Genomic DNA, 24,719 nt, shown 5'->3' with positions numbered 1-24,719 from the left:
TTTATTTAATGGATTCACTATGGTCCAGGATTGAGGACAGGGTCAACCTTTGGTTTCCTCCCTCTGTCCCTTTAGTTGGCCTCCTCAGTGGGTTCACAGTGTGGGATGGGTATTCCCTTTGAATATGCTTAAAGAAGGCCCATCTGGATTCCCTGAGAGCTCAAAGAGCAGACATTACTGTAAGTCACAGAAGACAGGGGGTGCTTAGGCCAAATACAGCCTGACATTTTTAGGGGGCCTTTCCCCTCATGAGGACACCAGACTGTGTTCCACACTGCCTCTCCCTCTGCCGTTAATCTGCAGTTCATTCCTTTCCTCAGCTTGACCATACACAGAAAGCACACACAAACATATTCCAAGTCCTGTGTCCCGCTAAAATCTAATGACCTGCATGGTAGCTCCAAGATACTCTGTGGGCATTCTGTCCCTTCCGAATAGTCAATCAGGCAGCCACTCGAGCCTTTGCTTCCTTGATGTTGTGACCAGGTGGGACATCAGCTGTTCTGTCTTATCAGCCCATACCTTGGTTCTATATCCTGGCTGCTGTGCCTCCTCCCTATGACATCCACCTGAAGAGATGCTAAGGGTCTGCATCTCATTTCCTTGACAAAAATGTCAACGGCATTATCTTACACATGTGTTGTACAGATAAGGGTAAGACACATTAAACAGTCTGCTCCACTCACTTTGGGTCTACCAGCTTATGTCTTTATTTTTAATTTAGCAAAACCGTGGTCTTTGTCACAGAGGTGACAAAGCCAATCCAAGGCACTGGTACCCAGAGGTGACAGAGTCACCTTCCACAGTATGGGACTAAGATTTACCCAAGAAATAGAGTCCTCGGTGAATAATGATTAAAAAAAAATAGCCACCCTTCCTTCTTGCAAGTATATCAAGTCTTGATAGTTTTTGTATGCAGTTCTGCTACAAATCACCATCCTGGCCAGTGACTTTCTGGGAGTGAAGATGACCTGCCCCTGTGCACTCGACCAAGGCTTCCTGTTCTATTTCCCCTTTCCTGGGTGACAACGTTAACTTCTGTCCAACAATAGTGATAAGAAGAATAAGGACATCTCATGGGATATTCCCTGAGTGTCATCCTCCTGCCAGGCACAGCAGGAGGATGCTTCGTTTAGCTTTGTTTAACTCCTGTCCCCAGCTCCCAGGATGGCTTCACAGGACTGGTGTGGCACAGAAATTCAGAGATCTTGGAAGATCTCTAGTTGGATTCTGATTGGTCAGTATCAACTCTAAACTGAGTATTGGACTTGCATCCAGCTGCCATGGCGTTCAGAGCTTCCGTGCTCACAGCTTCGAGAGCTCTACCAACTGCCATGGGCTAAAGCCTGGTCTTAACCTGCACTGTGCTGGGCAGAAGGCAGCGCCCCCTGGGAGACGTAGCAGGGAGGCTTCACTCTGTTTACTTCCAACAACTGGCCAAAGAAGGGAGGCAGAAGCATCAGCTATGCTCAGTTTGTAAAGTACTCCTTAGGAGGACCTACACATGACCTCCAGATCCTACCAAAGAAAAAGAAGGAGGAGAAGGAGGAGGAGGAGGGGGAGGGGGAGAAAGAGGAGGAGGAGGGAAGGAAGGAGGGAGGGAGGGAAGGAAGGAAGGAAGGAAGGAAGGAAGGAAGGAAGGAAGGAAGGAAAAATCAAACCAGGTGTGGCAGCACACACTTGTAATCCAAACTGGAGAGGTAGACACAGAACTCTGGGGCTCCCTGGCCAGCCAGTATAGTCTACTTGGCAGTTCCAGACCAGTGAGAGACCTTGTCTCAAAAGCACAAATATTGAGGATGCCTGAGGAGTGACCCTGAAGTTGTCCTCTGGTCTCCACGCTGATGTACATACACGTGAATGGATGTACTCATGCACCCCCATACATATGAACATATATGCACATGTGCATGCATACACATACTCCCTACAAAAGAAAGAAAGAAAGAAAGAAAGAAAGAAAGAAAGAAAGAAAGAAAGAAAGAAAGAAAGAGATAAGCAGACAGGAAGGAAGGAAGGAAGGGAAAGAAAGAAAGAAAGAAAGAAAGAAAGAAAGAAAGAAAGAAAGAAAGAAAGAAAGAAAGAAAGAAAGAAAGAGACAGACAGACAGGAAAGTAAATTGCTGTGGATGGCCACACTTCTCCTTTCTTTCCTGTAGATCCACACAAAGGGAAGCAGAAACTGACACGCTCTCTTGCTCTGCAGAGAGGGCTGTGTGGCCAGTAGAAATAACCAGACGTGACAAAGAAGGATGTTTGTTTGCTTAGCAGTGGATGCATGCAGGTGGAAACAAATGATCGCTTTGAGTAAACCTGGTCCTACCGGAGAAGGACCCAACTCAGGGGAAGACTTTCATAGCAGATGGTGGAGTATTCAAGGACTGCAGACCCAGATAGCATTAATAACTGTAGCAAATTATCTATATATCTCCACAGCATATTAAACAAAACCATGTAACCATGTACTATCTAGGCAAAATGAAACACCAGAGTCCCACCTTATAGTCCCTTTTGCATTACATGACACACAGGCTACTGTGTCAACTCTGAGTGTTAGAGTAAAAAATACTGATGAACTGCTATGTGGACTTTGTTAACTGATGGCCATGTCTGTATAATATGGGATATACCAAGTAGGTAGGTAGGTAGGTAGGTAAATAGATAGATGATAGATAGATAGATAGATAGATAGATAGATCAGTCCATACATACATACATACATACACATATGTAGATAGAGTGATAAATGATAGGTAGAGATTATGAATAGATAGATAGATAGATAGATAGATAGATAGATAGATAGATAGATAGATAGATAGATAGATACATAGATACATAGATACATAGATACATAGATAGATTGATACATAGAGAGAATGATAGAGATTATAGATAAGTAGATAGATAGATAGATAGATAGATAGATAGATAGATAGATAGATAGATAGATAGATAGAGGCCAGATAGATGATAGAATGATAGATAGGTAGGTGGGTGGATTGGTACGTACATAGTAGTTAGGTTGATAGGTAAGTAGATAGTAATTAAAAACAGATATTAGAAAGATACATTATAGATAATAGATAACTAACAGATAGATGATAGATAATAGATAAGCAGACAATTGACAGATGATATGCTAATAATAGATAGCATGAAAAGTTTTCTTAAGTCTACTTGTAAATCCACCCATGGGAGGAATGCACAGAACTCAACTTGTTTTAAAAATTAAACAAGTTGATGGCTTGGTGCATAGAGCATGCTCACAGAGATGGACCATTAAGGCCTGGTCCTCAGTTTTGTACTGTGCAGGCTGTTGACCAAAACTCCAGCAGAAATTATTTTACATCTCAACTGCTCCCGATCAGTGCAATCTGATGCAATAAATTCATAAAAAGTCAAAATAGACAGGCAGAATGATAAAGACACAACCACCACACAGGGCTCTGCAGCTATGAACAGAGGAGGAGTGGGCAGCCATCCGACCCAGCAGCCAATATCCACGAGCCATCTGAGAGGTAACTTTGCAAGGTTAATTACTGGTGCATTCAGCAGAATACAGTCATTTTGTTGGGAGAGTGATGCTTGCTTTTAGTGGGAGTGTGGAGCAGCATCATAAAGTAGAAGAGGTGACACTACCAGGGATTTGGCAAACCCTGGTTGCAGGAGACTGGCAGTTCCAGGGGGAATTAAGCAAACCTCCTTCCAACCTTTTTCCCTTTCCGCCTTTCAGGGAACAATGGGCAGAGCCTCTAGCCACCCGCAGTTTACCCTCCTGCTTATCGAGAGCTTGCTGTGGGTGCAGCTCAAGTTTCTAATGTGGAGCACAAATTGGTAACAGTGCCCACCTTACCCCAGCACAGGTGGAACAGGATTCCTGTCAATCAAGCAAACAGACAGCTGCACGGTCCAATCAGAAAGCACAACAATCCTAATTAAGAAACTGTCTCCGTAAGCCAGGGACCGGAATTGGTGAGACATTTGTCACTCCACAGTGGAACTTAGAGCCTGGAATGCTCAGGTCTGAGGGGTGGTGAAGAGTGTTCGTAATCCTCTGCCAGCTGCTAGGAAAGACAAAGCATTAGGGTGGACCCTGGTCACTTGCTGTGCAGTGGGGCTGTGCAGCTTCCTTCTGTTCTGAACTTCAAGGAGCTTGGCCAACCCCTGCAAGCCTCTGCCCCAGCATCCCCCCTCCCTCCTCAGCATCTGGCAGCTTCTCTTCTATTCCTGAGATCAACTTCATAACATTGGCCTTGGAAAGCTGTCACCACAAAGATGGGGTGGATATGCTAACTAACCTGATCTTATCACTAATTGAATGAACACATCTTACACATTGTGCCCATGTTATATAAAATTAGCTTGCCTATCACAAAAGAAACTGGGAAAGCGATACATTGGCTGGAGGTAAGAATGCTTGCTGTGAAAACGTGAGCACCTAAGGTTTGGGTCCCAGCATCCACATAGAAAGCTGGGTGTGGTCATGCCTGTAAGCTCAGTGCTCAGTGCTGTGGGGACAGGGACAAGAGGCTCATTGCGACTTGTGAGTCACAGGTCTAGTTTTGGGGTCCAAGAGAGACCTCGACTCAAGGGAGTAAGGCAGAGAGATAAAGCAGGCTAGCTGATTTCTTCCTTTGGTCGCCCAAAACACCTACATGTATGTCTATCTAATGAGAGCCAGACTCACATACCAAAAATTTTAAAGGGGTAAAGAAATGTGAAGGAAAAATCTATAAAGTCATATCAGAGGGCATGGAACTCGCAAAGTACAATGCAAGCATGAGGGAAGCTGTCCAGAGATGTCCACACAAATTCACATAGATGGCAGAGGCATGTGACGCTCACTACGTCCTGGTGTAGGTTGGTGACATGCCCACCTCACAGAGAGGAAACTGAGGAAAGATCTTATATAACCTATTCAAGGTCCATGGGGGAGAAGCTGGCAGTGCCTGGATCAGAACCTCCCTCCACCTCTGTAAGCTGGGAGCCCGCTTGCCTGCCTTCTGAGTTCCGTTTCTGGAAGGGGAAAGGACAGGTGGACCAGTGTCACAGAACCATACAGTCAGTATTGAACAGACCAAGCACAAACCCAGCTTGGCCAAGTCTACAACTCTCTGTGATGACTGTGACCCCTGATAGAGCATACACAACCTCATGTTGCATGAAACTCTGATGACCATGGACTGGTGAGGTTTTCTGGTCCTCCAAGACAGCTTGGAACAATCCTGTGCCCTTGATGCATTGTAGTTTCCTGGTGTGTCATGGACCTCTGATGTTGTATGGACCTTGTCCTAGTTAGGGTTTTACTGCTGTGAACAGACACCCTGACCAAGGCAGCTCTTATAAGGACAACATTTCATTGGGGCTGGCTCATGAGTTCAGAGGTTCAGTCCATTATCATCAAGGTGGGAACATGGCATCGTCCAGGCAGGCATGGTGCAGGAGGAGCTGAGAGTTTTACATCTTCATCTGTAGGCTGCTAGCAGAAGACTGACTTCCAGGCTGCTAGGATAAGAATGTTATGCCCATGCCCACGGTGACACACCTACTCCAACAAGGCCACAGCTCCTAATAGTGCCATTCCCTGGGCCAAGCATATTCAAACCATTGCAGATTCTGCATCATGTAGACCCCTGATATATCACGGAACCCTAATGTGCTATGGTCCTCGGATGCATCATGAACCACTGAGCAGAGGATAACAAACATATATATTCTGGGTTGATAGCTCCTGCTACAGCATAGGGACTCCTCTTGCTCTGGACCAAGGGAGGTCGCTCTGCAACAATTCCTTCCAGGAGGAGTTGGGGTGCTTCTGTAGGGTATGTGGATACTAGGCCAGGGTCTGAGCAGCTCAAGTGTGCCAGTCCTCCATTCTGTCTCAGCCAGCTTTGCAGCAGGCGAGTCCCTGTAGCTAGTGGTTCAGGGTTTTAGATGCAGCGTTGGAGCGCCTTGGTCATCTGCTTAGGACCCCTCCCATTGTTGTCATTAGCACATTCAGTGGGGTACCATGCCCCCACCAAGTGAGGGATCCATTGTCAGAAGCTGTGATGTTTATAGTTGAAGTTACATTTTGCATATGGGTGTGGCCTCTGAATTGATCTTTGGTGCCACCTTCCCCATTTCCAGATTATTCTTTAAAATTTCTTTTAAGCTATATTTTCTTTGGGGTATGTGATGCCCTGCTACTGTGTGAAGGTCAGAGAACAACTTACGGGAGCTGATTCTCTCCGTCCATAGTATGGGTCCCAGGGATCAAACTCAACTTGTCAAGATGCCCCAGATCAAGGTGCCCCAGATCTCACCGGCCCCAGATTATAATTTCAGTGGAGCACCGTTCATGCCACCCTTTCTGGGGCATCCAAACCTGGCCTGAAGGACTCATCCCTTGATCCCCCTCACAGCTTTGCCATGATATATTAATTATTATATTATTATAATATTATAATTATTATATATCATATATAATATGTTGTTATTTTATTATAATTAACGTGTATTATTACACTTAACAGCTAACTTTGCTGCTCATTTCCAAGGTAGCTGATTGTGATGGTTTGTATATTCTTGGACCAGGGAGTGGCACCTTCTGGAGGTGTGGCCTTGTTGGAGTAGGTGTGACCTGGTTGGAATAGGTGTGTCACTGTGGGTGTGGGCTTAAGATCCTCACCCTAGTTGCCTGGAAGTCAGTCTTCCACTAGCCGCCTTTGGATGAAGATGTAGAACTCTCAGCTCTGCCTGTGCCATGCCTGCCTGGATGCTGCCATGCTCCCACCTTGATGATAATGGACTGAGCCTCTGAACCTGTAAGCCAGTCCCAATTAAATGTTGTTTTTTATAAGACTTGCCTTGGTCATGGTGTCTGTTCACAGCAGCAAAACTCTAAGACACTGATCAATCATTTGGGGGCTGGGAGGACCACTCACTCTGTCTCAAGGTCTGTGTCTTAAGCATCCTGCCCCAGACTTCCCTATAGAGGTAATCTGTAAACATTTATAGTGAGAGAGTGAATGAGTGAGTGACTGAGTGAATGAACGAAATGGCCTGAGAACACATTCTTAGATAAAGGGCAGCCTGAAGGGGCTCTCTGAGTGGTAGATCCTAAACAGCCTGCTACATCCTACATCCCAACGAGCTTATCTATAAAGGAGGAAGTGATGTGACACTCGCCTTGTTCTTATTATCAAGGTCATTTGGAGCAACTAGTCCTTAATCCTGAAAGATCATGGGTGTTGCTTCTGCCCCCTCATCTCTGAAGATAAGAAGTCCTCATGGGACATAGCTAAGCCTCATAGTCACTGCGAGCGCAACAGTCAGCTTCTGCTGTAGAGAGAGGGGGGCATCCTCTGCTCGTCCAAATCCTCCCATGCTCTGCATCCTGAAGTCAATCCTGAAATCAACCCTGCCGAAGTCCGTTACGAGGTCAGAAACGGGTTCAGGGTGAATAGATATTCAGGAGCGTAGATAGCAGACACTCTCACAACGAAGAAGAGAATCATCGCAGATCCTTTTGCTCTGTAGGCTCCCCAGCACCTCTGTTGCTGGAAAGTTCTGCACACACGGGCCCGGAGGCTGGAATTCAGGTCAATCATATTCGGGATGCCCCCAGAGCAAAATGCTTCTGCAGCAAATGCCTCCTTTCCATTAGGACTGTGGGTCCTCTTGCAGCCCCGGTGAAGGGCCCGGGCTTCCATCCTGTTTGTTTAGAAAGCTTTAACAATGGGCTTTTGGGGAAGGAGGGACCGAGAGAAGGCTCCGGATGAGCTGCACAGAGCAGGTGATACCGCTTGAATAATGCATGCCCACTTTGTGTGTGTGCCTGATGCGGGCTGGAATGTGGGGGATGCGGAGCCTTTGAAGCCCCTGCTCGGAGCAGTGTTGGTGACAGCCTGAAAGTCCAGATAAGATCTGAGCCCTGCCTCCTCCCCACTGCCTCCTTGCTCACGAGTCTGCCCCATTTCCCTTTTTGCATTTAAAATAAGCATTGCGACAGCATCCTGGCTTCTGAGAGAGAGAACTTGTCAACAAGGCTGCTTTTGTGTGGCTCCACTTCCCTTTCTGGATAGCCCCACCCTAGTTTAGGGCCTTCTCAAGGCTATTGTTGGTACAGCAAAGGGAGCCTCCCCAGTGGCTGTCTGGGCAGTGGTGACGCCCCACCACCACCATAAGCAACTCTACAGGGATGCAGTAAATAGGGTCCATCAATAAACACACAAGGCTCGTGTTCTGCTTCAGCCCCGGAGACCCACGGCTGAGCTTCCGGTCACTGCTCATAGCTTCATGAGAGTTGGGTATGCCTGAACAAAGGCCTCCCATGTAGGCTTCCCCATCATCTCAGCTCACAGTCAATCTTCTTAGCTTAGACAGTGACACTACAGCATTTCGGCTCTGCTCTGGGTCTCTCAGAACACAGCATCCCTGTCTGGCTTGATCCTTCATTATCTATGGCCCATGAAGGTTTTTCTCCTTTCTATCAACCCCCACACCAGACATGACCAGGATGGAACAGTGATGCACACTTAGTATTGATGCTTATAGTCTAAGCCCCATTGTCTGCATGCCTTGATTCAAACTGACAAACGCTTTGGTATAGATAATCTACTCTCGGTCCTGTTGAAAACCACACTGAGCCTCCAGATGATACAAATGATCCTTCCAAATAGAGAGACTACTCAGACACAGGTCTGTCACTTACTATAGCCCACTAACACAAATCAACCTTCACTTGAAGATGACCTAGGTTCCCGGCAGTGCAAACAGGGTCATATTTGAAGTAATATAGAGCAAACTCTCCTAGCTTCAAAATTCCACCTCTTTCCTCTCTTACCCAAGCTGGGCTCTCCTTCACACAATGAAGCTGGATCTCCATTCTTCATCCAGGAAGCCTCACACTCCCCGAGGCACAGCAGGCTCCTTGCTTAGCTAAGGCTGTGGCATCGACCACAAGGATTGTCACCAACATCTATATGAATGTATACTTTTACTATATCATGAATATACTTAATGATGTGTCATTAAATTTATATATATATATACATACACATATACATATGCATACACATACACACACACTACACACACACATACACATATACATATTTCTGGCTTATTACTAAAAGGCCTATTGTGTAAGCATGGGAATATGAGTATCATCCCTCACATCTACATAAAAGACATGCACACAGTGGCACATGCCTGTATTCACAGTGCTACGGAAGCAGAGATAGAAAGATCCCTGAAGATGGCTGCCAAGCTGTTAAGCAAAATTGGTGAGCTGGTTCTGTGAGAGACAAATGAGGTGCAGACAACTGATAACAACTTTGACCTCCACATTCAGGTACACACACACATACACACATACATATACACACACATACATGCACACACATATACACACACACACACATACATGCACACACATATACACACACATACTTGCACACACATACACACACATACATGCACACACATACACACATACATACACAACACATACACACATGCACACAGATACACATACATACATACATACACACACATAAACACATACATAGCGCACATGCACACACATATATATACACACAGATACACACATATACACACATGTATACATACATACACACATACATACATAGTCACACATACACCCACATGCATACACACACATGCACATATATAACATATATACACGCATACATACATAGTCACACATACACCCACATGCATACACACACATGCACATATATAACATATATACACACATACATACACAAACGTATAAGCACATACATGCACACACACATACATACACACACACACATACACACACACACATGGTCTCACAAACACATACACACATGCATATACACCCATACATACACACACATTGCACACATGAATGATTGAATTTATCCACAATGTTTTCTAAAATCACATAAGGTATGAACAGTTAAAATACAACAGGCGGCCAGTGTAACCCAGTTTAGTGATAGGAACTTCTGGCTTCTCAGCTTCTCTTACCCTTCCACCAAGCACAGGCTTCTAGCCCCCCTGCTCAGCACACTCCTGTTCTCACCAACACCTTGGGCCCTGTTTGGATTCCTATAAATTACTGTTCAGGGTTGAGCATTCTGAGGTTTATGTAAATGGATTCCTAGGAATGCACTCTCCTGACAAAGTGTGCTGCAGCGCAGTGGTACCAGCTCGCTTGTCTCGGCTTCTTGGCTCACTGCTGCTTTGCTGAGACTCACCTGTGTTGTTATCCGAACCTGCGCTAGGCTTGTTTTCAAAGCTGAACAATACCGGACTGTGGGACTCTGCCAGGCTGTGTGTACATATTCTGCTCCGGGTGTACATTTCCAGTGTTTTGCTGTGACAAGCTCCCCTGTGCTGGTTCCTCTCCCTTCCCGTCTCCAGATGCAGGAGAGCGGAGATTCTCCCGGGTGGGCACCTGAGAGAGGCAGCGCTGGCACCGTGAGCACGTGCGCTCTCAATGTCACTAGATAATGGCAAATTGTTTTGCAAAGTGATTGTACCAATTTGTACCCTCGTGAGAACTCTAAGAGCGAATCCCCTGCTCCTTGCTGTTGCCAAAACGTATTATTGCTGGGTATTATCATTTTTGCCCATATGGTAGGTAGGAAACGGGAGCTCATCATGGCTTTAATTTACGTTCCCCTGCTCGTCAATGAGCCACACACTCTCCCTCTGCCGCTGGCCAACGGGCCTCCTGCTTTGTGAATTGCCTGTTCAAATATTTTACCTACTCTTCTATCTGGTCATTCATGTTTTTTTATTATTATTTTATTTATTAGGGGGGTGTGTGTGTGTTTGCCCACGCACATGTGTGCATGAGCGTGCCTGCACACATGTGCATGCATGCGTGTCTGTTTGTATAGAGGACAAAAGACTACTTTTGTAGTCAGTTCTTTCCTTTCCCTGTGGGCTCCAGGGATCGAACTCTGCTGGTCAACTTGGCAGCAAGCCCCTCTCCCCACGGAGCCATCTCAACAGCCCTAAGGCATTTGTATTTTCTTATAGATGCATAGGCATTTACCTTGCTTGATAATATTTTCCCCTTACGAGCTAGACTCTGTTTCCATCTGAAAGCTCTTGATTCCCTTTATTTTGTTATCTTTAGAATTCATTGATGTTTTTACTCTGTGTCTTTAGTTGTTTTTTTTTTTAATAATTCTCTTTTGTTTTGTTTTGTTTTTTGTGTGCAGACTTTATTTTAAATATTTGTCAAGGTGCCATTGCAGTGTCTCAGGATGAGAGAAAGGTCACCCTCCGCAGAATCTTAGGACTGTGTATAGAAGTCTACAGCGACTCTTTAGCTGAAGATGGCTGCCAAGCAGAGCTAGATAGGGTTTAGGCGGGGAGAAGGAAGAGATTGACCCCGAATCAGCATCAGCTCCCCTTGGGGCAGTATCCTGTTATGGCCACAGGCCTCATTCTTTGGACACTTTGGATACCTAGAAATTCCACTTACTAGGCCATGCTGTTGACTGAGGTCTCTTTAAGTCAGTGTAAGTAAGCTCCTGGCCAGACAAAGCCCTGCAGTAAAGAATCCCAAGTTCATTCTGATTGGTGGCTACTATAGATACTGTAGAAGTGGTCTCCACAGAGTCAGGATCCCCAGGGCCTAATGGGTAGGGCTGGACCAGCAGCTGTCACTGTGACCCCACTGAAAGCCATGGCAGAGTCTCCCATCTCCACTTATATGTATGTATATAAAAATATACACTATACAATGCATCCCGATCATATCTACTCTTCACTACCTCTAATTCCTCCCAGGATGCCTCATCACCTCTCCATCTCAACTTCATATCACCGAATCTGACTCATGCAGCTGCATACACAAGAACATGGCATTGTCCACTGCATCATGAAGAACCTACCAGTGGCCACACTCTTAAGGAAGTGGCTCTTCCTGTCCCAGCAGCCATCACCTGCTGATAGCACCTCAGCCAGGGGCAGAGCCTTGGGAGGCCCCACCCCAATTCACACTGGAGTTTTAGCCGAGTTGATCTTATGTAGATCTTGCTGTGAGTTCATGGGTGTGACACCATGTCACATCCTCAGGCCAGCACTCCACCGCTCCCCTCACCATCTCCCAGCTCTTAGAGTCTTCCTACCTCTCTTCCAATGTGCTATTGACAGGCTGTGTGTGCATTAGGGAAAGGTTAGTAACATGTAGAGGAAATGACAGTCAAGGAAGTGAATGCTGGGGAAAGAAGTCTCCAAGTGGGTAGTGGAGAGATGGCGACAAAGAAATGAGAGTCAAGGTAGAGGTTGACCAAAACAAAATGCATGAAGAAGCCACTTGAAAACCAATCATCTTGCAAGTTTAAAAGTGTAATTAGAGGAAATAATAGACCACATGTGACATGAAATTGTCCGATGAGTGCTAGCTAGGTAGTAAAAGTTTAAGTAGGAATGAAAACAGGGGTGAGAGAATCAATAGACCAGTAGACTAATAGATGGATCAGTTGATAGATATAGATAGATAGATAGATAGATAGATAGATAGATAGATAGATAGATGATAGATAGAGAGATAGAGAGATAGAGAGATAGATAGATGATAGATAGATAGAGGCACATAGATAGAAAGATAGATAATAGATACAGAGATATATAGATGATACATACATACATACATACATACATACATACATACATAGAGGATACATGGACAGATTATGATAGATAGATAGATAGATAGATAGATAGATAGATAGATAGATAGGACTGATAGATGAGAGAGAAATGATAAATAGGTGATAGAGGGGTAGACAGACAGACAGACAGGTAGATAGATAGATAGATAGATAGATAGATAAGCAGACAGACACATAGATGATGATTGATTGATCAAAAGATAAAGAGATAGAGAGATGATTGATAGATGATATATAGAGAGAAAAAGACAGGTACATAGACAGAAAGAGAGATGATAGATGATAAAGATAGACATAGATAGATAGATAGATAGATAGATAGATAGATAGATAGATAGATAGATAGATGATAAAAGAGTTTGAACAGGAGTATCACACATTAGTGAACAATGTGCTCCCAGAAGACTAAGCTTTTTAAACGAAAATCTCAGTGCCACACATTAATATTTTGGATCTTGTCAGAAAGATCCAGAAGGCAACTAAACCAACATAGGCCATTGTCATTGCTCTTGCTTGCCCAACCTAACTAGATAGCAAAAACCGAATTGTTGAAGATACACACACTTTAGTCTCAGGTCACCAAGATTACACTTTGAAATGATCAGGAAACTCCCTGATGGCTAGCCTTCAGAGTGCTGGACAGTGCTATATAGGCTGCTGGGTGAGGAACGGTACCAATAATCATAGCCAGCACAGGAACCTGCTTGCTGCCATACTGACCTGACACTTGAGATGTTTACAGTGGCGCAATAGCAGGATTGCTGTTATGAGGACAACTAACCGTTCTATCGAGGCGACCTGAGATCTACTCTATGGGAGACGATTCAATCCTAGTGCTTTGTGCACATGGTCAAAGCCCCATAGCCAGGGCTATAGCCAGTCATAGGCCCTTGGGAACGATCTATTGATCTTTTCTAAACATTTCTGTTGTTAAGCTGCCTTTTAAATATTTACGTCTATACGCATAGCTTTGTGCTGGTCCCAACCTTAATTAGGGAAGCATCTCGTTGCAGTGGGCATTGGTTAATGAAGAGACACATTACTGTTCAAAACTGCTGAAAATTGGTGGCTGTGAGCTATAGCTGGGACATCTGTATTAATGTTTCCCTTTAAAAATGTTGTGCCTCATTTAACGAATTACTCCTCCTCATTCAGATGCATTAACGCCATCCTATAGAATCTTCTATTGCTTTTGTTATTTTTGCCTTCTTAGGTCTTTTTCACCTATAATTCACTATTGTGTACACTGTTCTCCAGAGTCTGTTTTATCCATATAGATAACATACCATCTTTTACTATGAATTACAAAGTTCATCCACTCCGCCTCTGAATGGCAATGAAAGTCCACTCTGTAGTTAAATGTGTCTTTCTCTTTTTGCTCTCATTCTCTCTCGTTATGGATGCTGATGGCTTCACTGGTGTATGTGTTGAACCTGCAGTGACATCACACGATTGTAATTACTACCCCACACTGGCTGTTGATATTTATTCAAATCTCCAGCCAGTGTGGTTCTTCTAAGCTGATAGGCGCTCCCTTTTCCTGCCATTTGCAATTACGCATAAATCACAGAGTCTGCCTGTTAATTTTATCACACTCACATGCCCATATAGCCTATTAGGAAAAGTATTTGAGTTCTAGAAAATGTGGTGATCAATCTATGAAGAATGGTCCCAATACTGGCAATTATGTGATGATACCAATCACTTGCCCACACATCTATGATCTCTCAGTGCCTATAGATTTTTAAAAATCCCTCTGCTTTCTATATGCATATTCAACATGTGCCACCAGCTTCCTTTTCTAGCCAGCATGCCATGCCTATCCTATCTTTATAGACCCCAACTCTCTAGAACCATAAGTCAAAATAAACTCTTCCTTAAGTTGATTTGGCCATTATATTTCCTCATAGCAACAGGAAAGTAGTTGGTTCATTCTTCACATTTGTTCAGTTGTGCAAAGCTCGTATGTTAAAGAGTTACTGTCCTGGGAAGTATTTTGAGTAGAATGATAAAATAGTCCAAAATATATGTGATACAACAAAAGTAATATCTAACTTAAATCCTTAAAAGATTAACCCATAGAGGAAGTAGTGAGTTGATTCTCACAAGCCATCAGTGTGCCTTCTCTAAAGATGAGCAGTGTATCAAGAAGCTGTAGAGTCCCATACCCTGTAAGTCAGGATCCATGAGGAGGCCTTGGGTTACTCCACGTTAGTCCTGAGGTTACCACTAAAAGGAAAAGGGGGCCTCAGTTCCTTCCTCTGTCTTATTTATATCCCGGGCCATAAAGGAAGGAATAAATGCTGCCTCACTGTTCTGGCTGGTTTTGTGTGTCAACTTGACACAAGCTGGAGTTATCACAGAAAAAGGAGCCTTCCTTGAGGAAATGCCTCCATGAGATCCACCTGTAAGGATTAGTGATTAAGGGTGGGAAGGCTCGTTGTGGGTGGTGCCACCCCTGGGCTGGTAGTCCTGGGTTCTATAAGAAAGCAAGCTGAGCAAGCCAGGGGAACCAAGCCAGTAAGTAACATACACACACACACACACACACACACACACACACACACACACACACCCATCCTCCTCATCAACTCCTGCTTCCTGACCTGCTTGAGTTCCAGTCCTGACCTGCTTTGGTGATGAACAACAATGTGGAAGTGTAAGCTGAATAAATCCTTTCCTCCCCACCCTGCCCATAATGTTTTGTGCAGGAATAGAAACCCTGACTAAGACACTCAGCAAAGTCCTGAACATGGGCCCAACTGAGCATAGACTGGGACACAGAAACTATGAGCTCAGAAGAACATTTCTCCTTTATAAATTGATTAACACAAGTATTGGTAGTGATGGAAAAATGATACCATTACAGCTGGGGAGATAATGAATACAAGGAGCTCTGGTTGAAGTCATGTAGTAGTCGTGTGATTAACATCATGTAGAAGTCATGTGGGCATCTTTGTTTCTTTTCTTGTTGCTGTGATAAACGATTCTGAAGGAGCCCACTTAAGGGAAAGGAGTTTATTTGGGCTCACAGTTTAAGGGTGCCTTTTCATTTTACTGCACATGTTAGTTAACTTTCTGTTGTTGTGATAAAATATTGTGACCAGAAACAAATAACAGAAAAGGGGGTTTATTTGGCTGTCAGGTGGAAAGGCTAAGAATCCATCATGGTGGGGAAGCATGGTAGCAAATGGCAGACATGGTGGCCTGAGCTGGAATCTGAGCCCTCACATTCACAACTGCAAACCTGAAGCAGAGGAGAGGAACTGTAAGTGTAGTATGGTTTTCAGTTCTCAAAGTCCATCCCCGGAGACACACTTCCTCCAGTCAGGCTGTACCTCCTCACACTCCGCAAACAAGGCTACCAATTGAGAACCAAGTGTTCAAATTTGTGAGCCTATGAGGGATATTTCTCATGCAAACCACCACAGTGAGAAGTCAAGGCAGCAGAAACCAGGGGCTTGAAATAGCTGCTCACATCAGACCCACACTCAGGAAGCAGAAAGCAGCCAATGCCTGCTGCTCAGCTCCTTTCCCCAACTACACAGTCCAGAATCCCAGCCAGGGAATGGTGCCGCCCATGGTGTACACAGCATCTAGACAGTGAGGAAAGGCTATATATTCCCAAAGCCTGTACCCAAAGCCTGCACTCCCTACAGCAACCTTTACCTCTTAAAGGTGTTATGACTTCCTTGAACCAGCTACCAACTAGAGGCTGAGTATTCAGTACATGGTCCTATGGGAGACATTTCTCATTCAAACCACCACAGCTGAATGGGAGAACCACCTTTTCCAGAACTACTTTCTGAGTGCTGGTATAGTCCCTGGTAATCTTGTGTTTATATCCATAAGGGAGTGGTCCTGTAATCACATAGTCTTTGTGGGTTACCCCAACCACAAAATTTGTAGAAGTATGTTCTCTTCCATTTGATAATCTGCAACATATGTGTGAAGTTGAATTATTTATGACTTTACTTGATAGTGGAATCTACTAGTAGAGCCATTGAGGATAGACTATCTTTGCTGGAAGTTTGTTTAAAATCTGACCACATCCTCTTACTCATGATGAGGCTGCTTAGATTTTCTTCTTTATTCTTAAGTCAATTTCTGTCTTTGGGGGAGGCAGAGATGACTCAGTTGTTTGGGGTAGAGGCCTGCACTGTAGAGTTTGGGTTTCAATTTCCAGCACCAACATAGCAGATCACAACCTTCTGTAAGTCCAGTTCCAGGAAATCTGACACACTCCTTGGGTCCCTGTCAGCTCTCTATATGGTGCTCATACATACATGTAGTATGTACACTTAAACACACAAAATAAAACATAATAAGTCTTTAATTTTTAATCATTTCTCTAAATATGTTTTAATTCTCTCTAAATTTTAGAATTTATGAGTTTAATATCTTATTATCATTCCAATATTTTCACCATGAAAATGATATTTCCTCTCTTAGGTTTTACTTTGCCATTTTCTTACCTATATTCTACAGCTTAATAATTTTTTCAATTTTTGCTAATATAGAATACATACATACAAAAACATTTCTTTCATTGTACTATCTTGGGTTTGTGGGACTCTTAACCTTTTCCTTTCTTCTCTTGTAGTAGAACACTCTAAAAATGTAAACTGGGGAATTATTGTATAAAACATACAGTTTTATGTTCTTTTAATCATTCCCCTATAAGTATTTATATGTTCAACTATATAAAAAACCATTATCTATAAATCCAGGCATGGTGGTGTGTGCCAATAATTCTAGAGTTTGAGGAAATAAAACAGAAAAATTGCTGTTAGTGTGAAACCTACTAAGAAGGAAAGGAAGAGAGAGAGAGAGAGAGAGAGAGAGAGAGAGAGAGAGAGAGAGAGTAAAACCTCTGTGCCTATAAGCTCATAGTGATTTTTTTCCAGATGTATTCTTGATACTGATGATAATTTCTTTTCATTTGGGTCAAAGTTGAAGCCTGAATCAAGTTCCCTCTTATTCTAGTATGTTGTCAGTTTTCTCTATGTTATTTGTGCTTGAAAAGAGCTTGTGTTATACAATGGTTGGCTCTAACATCCTATATGAGACCAATGGTTCTATAAAAATAACATTTCCTACACATAGAAATATTATTCATAAGCTAATATTCTTAATACTTTTCAAACAGACCTTACTGTTTTCCCCATTCTATAAGGCAAGTGCAGAGATGTTTCCTAGACTGTCAGTAAGTGCCAGAGCTAACATAGAGACTTTCCAAACCTTCTCTTCACCATGCAACTTCTTCCACTCCATTCCCTTTCTAATTCATGACCTTGTCTTTTTAGTTAGATATTGATAGATGGATGGATGGATAGATGGATGGATAGATGGATGGATGGATGGATGGATGGATGGATGGATGGATGGATGGATAAAAGGATAAATGGATAAAAGGATAAATGGATGGACAGACAGATAGACAGATGAATGGATGGATGGATGGATGGATGGATGGATGGATGGATGGATGGATGAATAAATGGGTGGATGGGCAGATAGACATGGAGCAAGCATTCTGAGTCCCTTTAGTATTGCTCACATGTAGGTGTGTGCTTAAAGTTGACCACTTAGAATTGATAACCTGACAGGCAGATTATCCCTAGAAAGAACTAGTTCACCCTCATTGATTGCCTAAATCTCTTCATCTATGAGAAGAAAATGTGAAATTTCTCCCATAAATACTGCACATGTATGAAAATCTCAAAAAGAAGTATTTTAAAGAAAAGAGAAAAAAAATGTTTTCCATATGGAGCCTATTCAAGATGTCCTGATGTAGTCGTGATAGTGATAGGCTTGTTTGTCAGTCTCTCTTTGAGGATGTGGCTGGATTGAAACATGTTGATATTTTCATCATGGATCTTATTGTTTCTGGAGCCTACAACTGTTGGAAGGATGCCCTCTATTCTTTAAGGTTATTTCTCACTAGTATATCGCCTGCTTCCTTCGAGACAATAAAACGTATAATCGTCTCTCCCCATCCACTTCCTCTCTAGCTCCTTGTTCCTGCATTGTAGAAAATTATGTATGCTGAGCTCTATTTTTCATTCATTCTGAAAGTACATGAACCACTTAATAGTATTCATTTAGTATAATCCATGTTTGTTGTATTTGTTTGGTTTATAAAGACAATATCTCATGTAGCTTTGGGTGGCCTTGTACTGACTATGTGGTAAGGGATGACCCTGAAGTTCTAACCCTCTTGGCTCAGCTTCCCAAATGCTGGGATGGTAAGAATACATCACATCACCTTATTATTATGTCTGTATTTTATTAGCTCATTTGTATTGTCTGCAGGTGGTGCATGCATGTGTACGCATTTGGGGGTAGAGATAACCTCTCTCTTTCTCTTCAGCTCTCTCTTGCTATCTCACACTCTCTCTCTAACTCTCTCCTCTCTACCTCTCTCACTCTCTCGCTCTCTTGCTCTCTTTGGGAGTAGACCACAAGTTGTTAGAAAGTTCTTCCTCTGTTTTCCACCTCATTTTTGAGGCAGTGTCTCTCACTGACCAAGAATTCACTGTTTGGCTCGAGTGGCTAGCAAGCCCCCAGAATTTACCTGTCTCTACTTTCAGCTCTAAGGTGAAAGTTTCACCCCAGCATGCTACCAGTTTCCAGCATCTACATGGGTTCAGGGGATCTGAACCCAGAGCTTCAAGCTTGCACAGCAACCACTTTGCCACTGAGCCATCTCCCGGGTCCTATATTTAATTAATTCTGTGTCAAAGTACTTTGTAAGTTCTAAAACCCCATCTTCTCTTCATCAACCTCATCTCTTGCTTTTTCTCTGACTGTTTGACATTTGAGCTTTTTCTCTATCTGACTTAGAACATCGCAAACATCCTTTCTTCTTTCCTTTAGTAGCTGTGAAGTATGAAGGCTCATCCATAGTTGATCATTGAGTAGAACTCACTGGGATCTGTCCCTCTCTCCTTCCTTCCCAGGCAGCACCGGTTCTCTGGAAAACTAGCTCAAGGCACTTCCTCTTGACTTCAAGGTCTCATTGCTGGTTTATTTTGTATCTTTTTAAACTCGGTCCATATCTGGTATTGTTCCCTGTGTAGTTAGTGTTTTACACCATCAGACACTCCTTCATCTTCATCACAATGGCTCCAAGTTTTAGGTTTTCCATCTGGACTGACTTGACTCTTCCTAAAGGGAAAGATTATCTTTAGAGAGGGTCTGACAATGATCAAACTCTCCTCTCCCTCTCCCTCTCCCTCTCCCTCTCCCTCTCCCTCTCCCTCTCCCTCCCCCTCCCCCTCCCCCTCCCCCTCCCCCTCCCCCTCCCCCTCCCCCCCCTCTCTCTGTGCCTGCATGTGTGTTTGGTGCCCTTCCACTAGGTTACTTTATTCTAGTTGCTTGACATTTAATTGGGTGGTTAAAAGTTAAGAGTTTGTACCTTGATGTCTTTCTCCAGTGGTGAGAGATTTAAGGCGCCATCTCTTAAGTGTATGCTAAGTATAGTCCTCAGGGGCACATTTTTATGTACTTTAAGGCACTGGACAGCATGCCGGGCTTCCCAGCTGACCCTCTGTGTCACCCACCTGGCCACTCTTGCTCCCTTGGTCTTTCTAAGGTGCGGTCACAATGTCTCTTCATTCTCTCTTCTCCTTCGTTGAGCCGCTCCTCTGTCCCGAGTGTTAAACAGACACTGAGTTTTCAGTTGTACTTATTACTATTGTAAGTTTCTCATCTTTCTGCTCGATTCTCTTTTTGAGATTACTGTCCATCCACTCTTATCTTTTCTTGATCTTATTTGTATATCTCCTTTCACTGAGAAACACTTCAAAGCACTTATTTCATGGGCAGTTTCACTGAAGCATAAATATTACCGGATAAATTGCACAGATTTATAAAGCACACATTGGTGTTTGAGGCAGATGCCTAAACTCATGAAAACACCAGGAGTGTCAAGACAGGGACAGAGTAATCAGCTGCAACCAATCTCATCCAACACCCTCCTCCCTCCTCTCTCCCTCCTCCCGTCTCTTCCCAGAGAGCCCCTGAAGTGATTTTTCTTTTCATCATTTGGTTTTAATTTACCAAACAGATTTACCCTCTGGCCTTAGCAGCTTCAACATCTATGTACTAGTGTATTAGTTTAGATTTTGATTCTGCTCTCTGGTTCTGCAAATCCAAATGCTGGAATCTCCCCCAGGTAATCACACAGATGAAGTGTGTGTGTGTGTGTGTGTGTGTGTGTGTGTGTGTGTGTGCCCCGAGTGGTACATCCTACATCCCATTCCTTGGGTCCCATCACCTCCCTCACAGTGTCTCAGTGCCTTCTCGGAACTATTCCGAGTTGCTGTGAGTACAAAGGGTAACTCTCATCCCTGTCTGCCATGAGATGAACCTGTCTGTGCTGTGAGATTAATGGTGTCCTCCTTTCTTCTCAAAACTTGTCCATCAGAGCAACAGTAATGCCAGTGTGTTTACGAAGGCCTTCCCCGAGCACTAAGCAGGAGGCTGAGATCCAAACTGTTCTCACCCATCCTTTCCCCATGACGTAGGCTCAGAGGTTAGAACTCACCTGAAACATGCTGATCTGCAGACCAGGGGCTCCCACTCCAGTCACAGAATCCCAGTGCCCACGATTTTAGCCAGCCTATAACTTTTTACTGCATGTCCTGGTCAGATCTCTACAGTTCCGTTTTCTATTTAAATGTTCTGCCTCATTTAACCTGACCCCTCCTGAGATTCTAAAAGTGGTTTAATGGCAGGCAAGCTCGTACCATCAAGCTCTTCTTTAAAGTGTTTTACATTCCGACTGACACTCCACTAGTGTCCAAGGTGGCTTCACTCGCCCTTTACCAAGATACAGACTATGGTCTGAGGCTGTTGGATCATTCACAGAAGAGTTTAAATAGCCAGTGGCTTACAAAGCTTGTGCTCTGTGTCTCCCTGACATCAGGCCTGGAGGACACTTGATCATTACCACGGTCTTGGAAAGCTTTGGGCTACTGAAGCATGTAAAAGAACAGAGATCCCAGAGAAAGGGATGGAGACTCCAGATGGCTCCTCTAACAGTGACTGCCTGAGCCGAGTCCAGTATAAATGGAAAAAAAAAATGCTGCCACAAGGCAAAAAGGCACAATCCACAAAGACACAGAGGCAGAAATTGGAAAGGCACAAAGTACAAACAGTCCCACGCCACAGAAAACAAGTGAGGCCTGCAAGCAAGCAAAGCCAAGACCCTCTGTAGAGCTTGGCCTCAACTTTAGAGCCGTTCTGAATCCTGAGATGGAAATATTGCTAGCCGTGAGTGTGATGGCCCCTTTCAAGGAAAGAGGCACAGGGTCCTGAGTGTGCAACCAAGAATAAAAATTAACACCCAACCTGAAATAAGAGACAGTGGGAGGAGTCTGACAGACAAAGGTCAAGGTGAACTTAGGTGCCATTATGCTCGTAGCTGGTGGTCCTTATGGCCTGATGTGAAGCCACAGAGAGCATTTCACAGTGAAGTTTCCTGTCCCCGAGTGAGTGACATAATCAACAGTGTGAGGAGTGGGCTGAGGTAGACAGGGTGAAAGACTCTGCTCTAATGTTCAACAGTTCCTTGGAGTTCAACAGTTTCTTGGCAGTGAGGTACAACTGAAGAGCAGCCGGGGGCTGGGATAGGAAAGGAGTGTGGGTCTGAGAGTTCTTCAGTTATTAGGGTTCAGTGAGTGGGTGTTTAGGGGTAGAGGGAATTTCACGGAACTGGCTACATGCTGACTGGGGTGGCAGGGGGCTTTCATCCCTCTCAGGTTGGGAATCCCAGAAGCGAGGCCAAGTTTGAGCTGCCTGGCAAACATGAAAAATGGGAAAGTCAGCCAGTCCTCAGGATCAGGAACTCAGGGGACAGCTCAGGGCAAGCAGGGATCTGGGGCCCCTCAGCATCTCCACAGCTCCGAATGACACTGGCACACACAGTGAGGTGAAGCGGGGCTGACAGCGCTCCTTCAGGGACTACATGTGTGCAAAGGGGCGGGCAGAGGAAGAAAAGCCCAAAGATCCTGTCAAATAACCAGAGAATATAGTGACAGGAAGCCAGTGGGGAGAGTTGTGAATGTATGGGGGTGAAGATAGCTGGGCAGGATCCAGCTGCGTCCAGCACCTCTAGAGTCAGCAGAAGTCAGGAAACAAGGATGCGCACGCTAGACTTTGTGACTCTGTCGAGAGAGAAATTCCAGCCCATGTGCTTACGGCTTCTTATGAGATCTTGTGTTAACTTTTCTTCACAGTGGAAAAAAATACTTAATTTAAAAAATTACTTAAGGGAGGGAAGGGTTATTCTGACTCACCTGACCTAAGTATCAGGGGTTTCCGAGTCATGGTGGAGCAGAACAGCTCATACCATGCTGACAAGGAAACAGAGAGAGGAGAGAGAGAGAGAGAGAGAGAGAGAGAGAGAGAGAGAGAGAGAGAGAGAGAGAGAGAGAGCGACAGAGACACAGAGAGACAGAGACAGAGACACAGAGAGACAGAGACAGAAGCCCAGAGGGAGACAGAGTGAGATGGAGAGAGACAGGGAGACAGAGAGAGGAGAGAAGGAGGAGGGAGGGAGGGAGGAAAGAGGGAGAAAGAGAGATAGAGGATGCCTGCTTCTACCCCAAACCATGATAACACTGGATACACTTAGGGCTTCCACTCAGGAGAGAAGAGGGCTGCGATATTAGTTACTTTTCTCTCACTGTGATGAACACCATGACCAAAGGCAGCCTACAGGAGAAAGCATTCACTTTAGCTTGTGGTTCTAGCCGGAGATCCACGATGGCAGACACAGGCCTGGCAGCAGGTGGCTGGAGCAGGCAACTGAGAGATCACTTATTCAACCACAAACATGAAGCAGAGTCAACAAACTTCTGCAAGGCCAACACCCACCCGCTGTGACACGCTTCCTCCAGTCAGGCTGCTCCACCATAACCTTCCCAAAGAGCGCTGCCATCTGGGGAGTCAATTGCTGACATACAGGGAAAAGATTTCTCATACAAACCACCACAAGGGTCAGAACAACAACGCTGCAAGGGCCATTATAATGTCTTCTGAAGATTCACAGCCTTGTTAGTGCGCATCTATAGGCAAATGCCCTATTGCCTGATTCTGATATATTGGAAACAATCTGACAGTGGCCCCACAAAGAGATGTGCAATCCGCAGGTAAAGCTACCGAGAGATGCAACTATAGGTACCCTTGGTTAACTTGTATCTAACCTACCAATAAGAAAGCCTGAGAGGGTCTCCTTTCTGCACTAGGCCGAGGCTTTCTTAGAAGCCTTTCCTGAGTTTCATCTGTTACAATTCAGTAACAGTAACAGTGCCCGTGAACTTCCCGTAGGTCCCCACCGCAGCCAGTTACAGCCTGCCATGTCTGGCTTCATCATTTTGTTTTCTTTTGTTTTGGTTTGTTTGTTTGTTTGTTTGTTTGTTTTACTGAGTTATGTCCCCTCTCTTCTCTGGTCAGCTTGATTGTCTCATACCCAGCTGCAAGCCTTTTCTTTCTCAGCTCTGGTGTTTACAGCCTCATTATTTAAGCCTGGTGTTTTTTGACATATTATTGGCTACGGTCAGCCAGGCCCAGGGGCTCATCTGAGACTTGACTGGAGAAAGAGCTTCATCCAAGCTTTCAAGGCAACTGAAGCATTCAGCTCCGTGAAGACCAAGATTCCTGGCCTCCTCTGTTCCTTGCCACAAGGCCTCCTGTGCGAGGCAGCTTACTTTCCCAGAGCCAGGAGGGCAGGGAGTATTGCTCAGCAGAAATGACATCTTGACTTTATAACATAACTGCAGAAATAACACCTCAGCACCTTGTTTCCTTTTGGTGAGATGCAAGGGAGCCTGTAAAGCGCCTCCAATCCAGTGTGTTCCTTCGAATGGTCTGTCTCCTGCTCACAGGCAAGGAGCAGAACTCACTAGAGAATGTTGACATCAGAAAATGGGACTGAGGGGTGCCTTCCTTCCGAACTGCTGCCTGGATCTCCTTATCGAGGTTGTTTTTTTAAAAAAAAAATCTATTTCCCTACCAGCTGGGA

General features: G+C 44.4%; 1 protein-coding gene across 1 annotated transcript in view; it reads right to left on the bottom strand.

The window, feature by feature from the left end:
• Positions 1–24,719, bottom strand: part of Gm46320 (predicted gene, 46320) — a gene marked incomplete at its 5' end in the record, with an annotated part of 37,383 nt that overhangs the window by 5,631 nt on the left and 7,033 nt on the right. The window contains 2 exons of the mRNA XM_017315292.1: positions 9,376–9,436; positions 12,983–13,045. Coding sequence (XP_017170781.1) covers positions 9,376–9,436; positions 12,983–13,045 — 124 coding nt within the window. The remainder of the gene's footprint in view (positions 1–9,375; positions 9,437–12,982; positions 13,046–24,719) is intronic.

This window comes from Mus musculus, chromosome 12 (assembly GCF_000001635.26).
Source record: "Mus musculus strain C57BL/6J chromosome 12, GRCm38.p6 C57BL/6J".
Classification (NCBI taxonomy): Eukaryota; Metazoa; Chordata; class Mammalia; order Rodentia; family Muridae; genus Mus; species Mus musculus.
The sequence above is the reverse complement of the archived record's forward strand: the minus strand, read 5'-3'. Positions and strand labels throughout refer to the sequence as shown.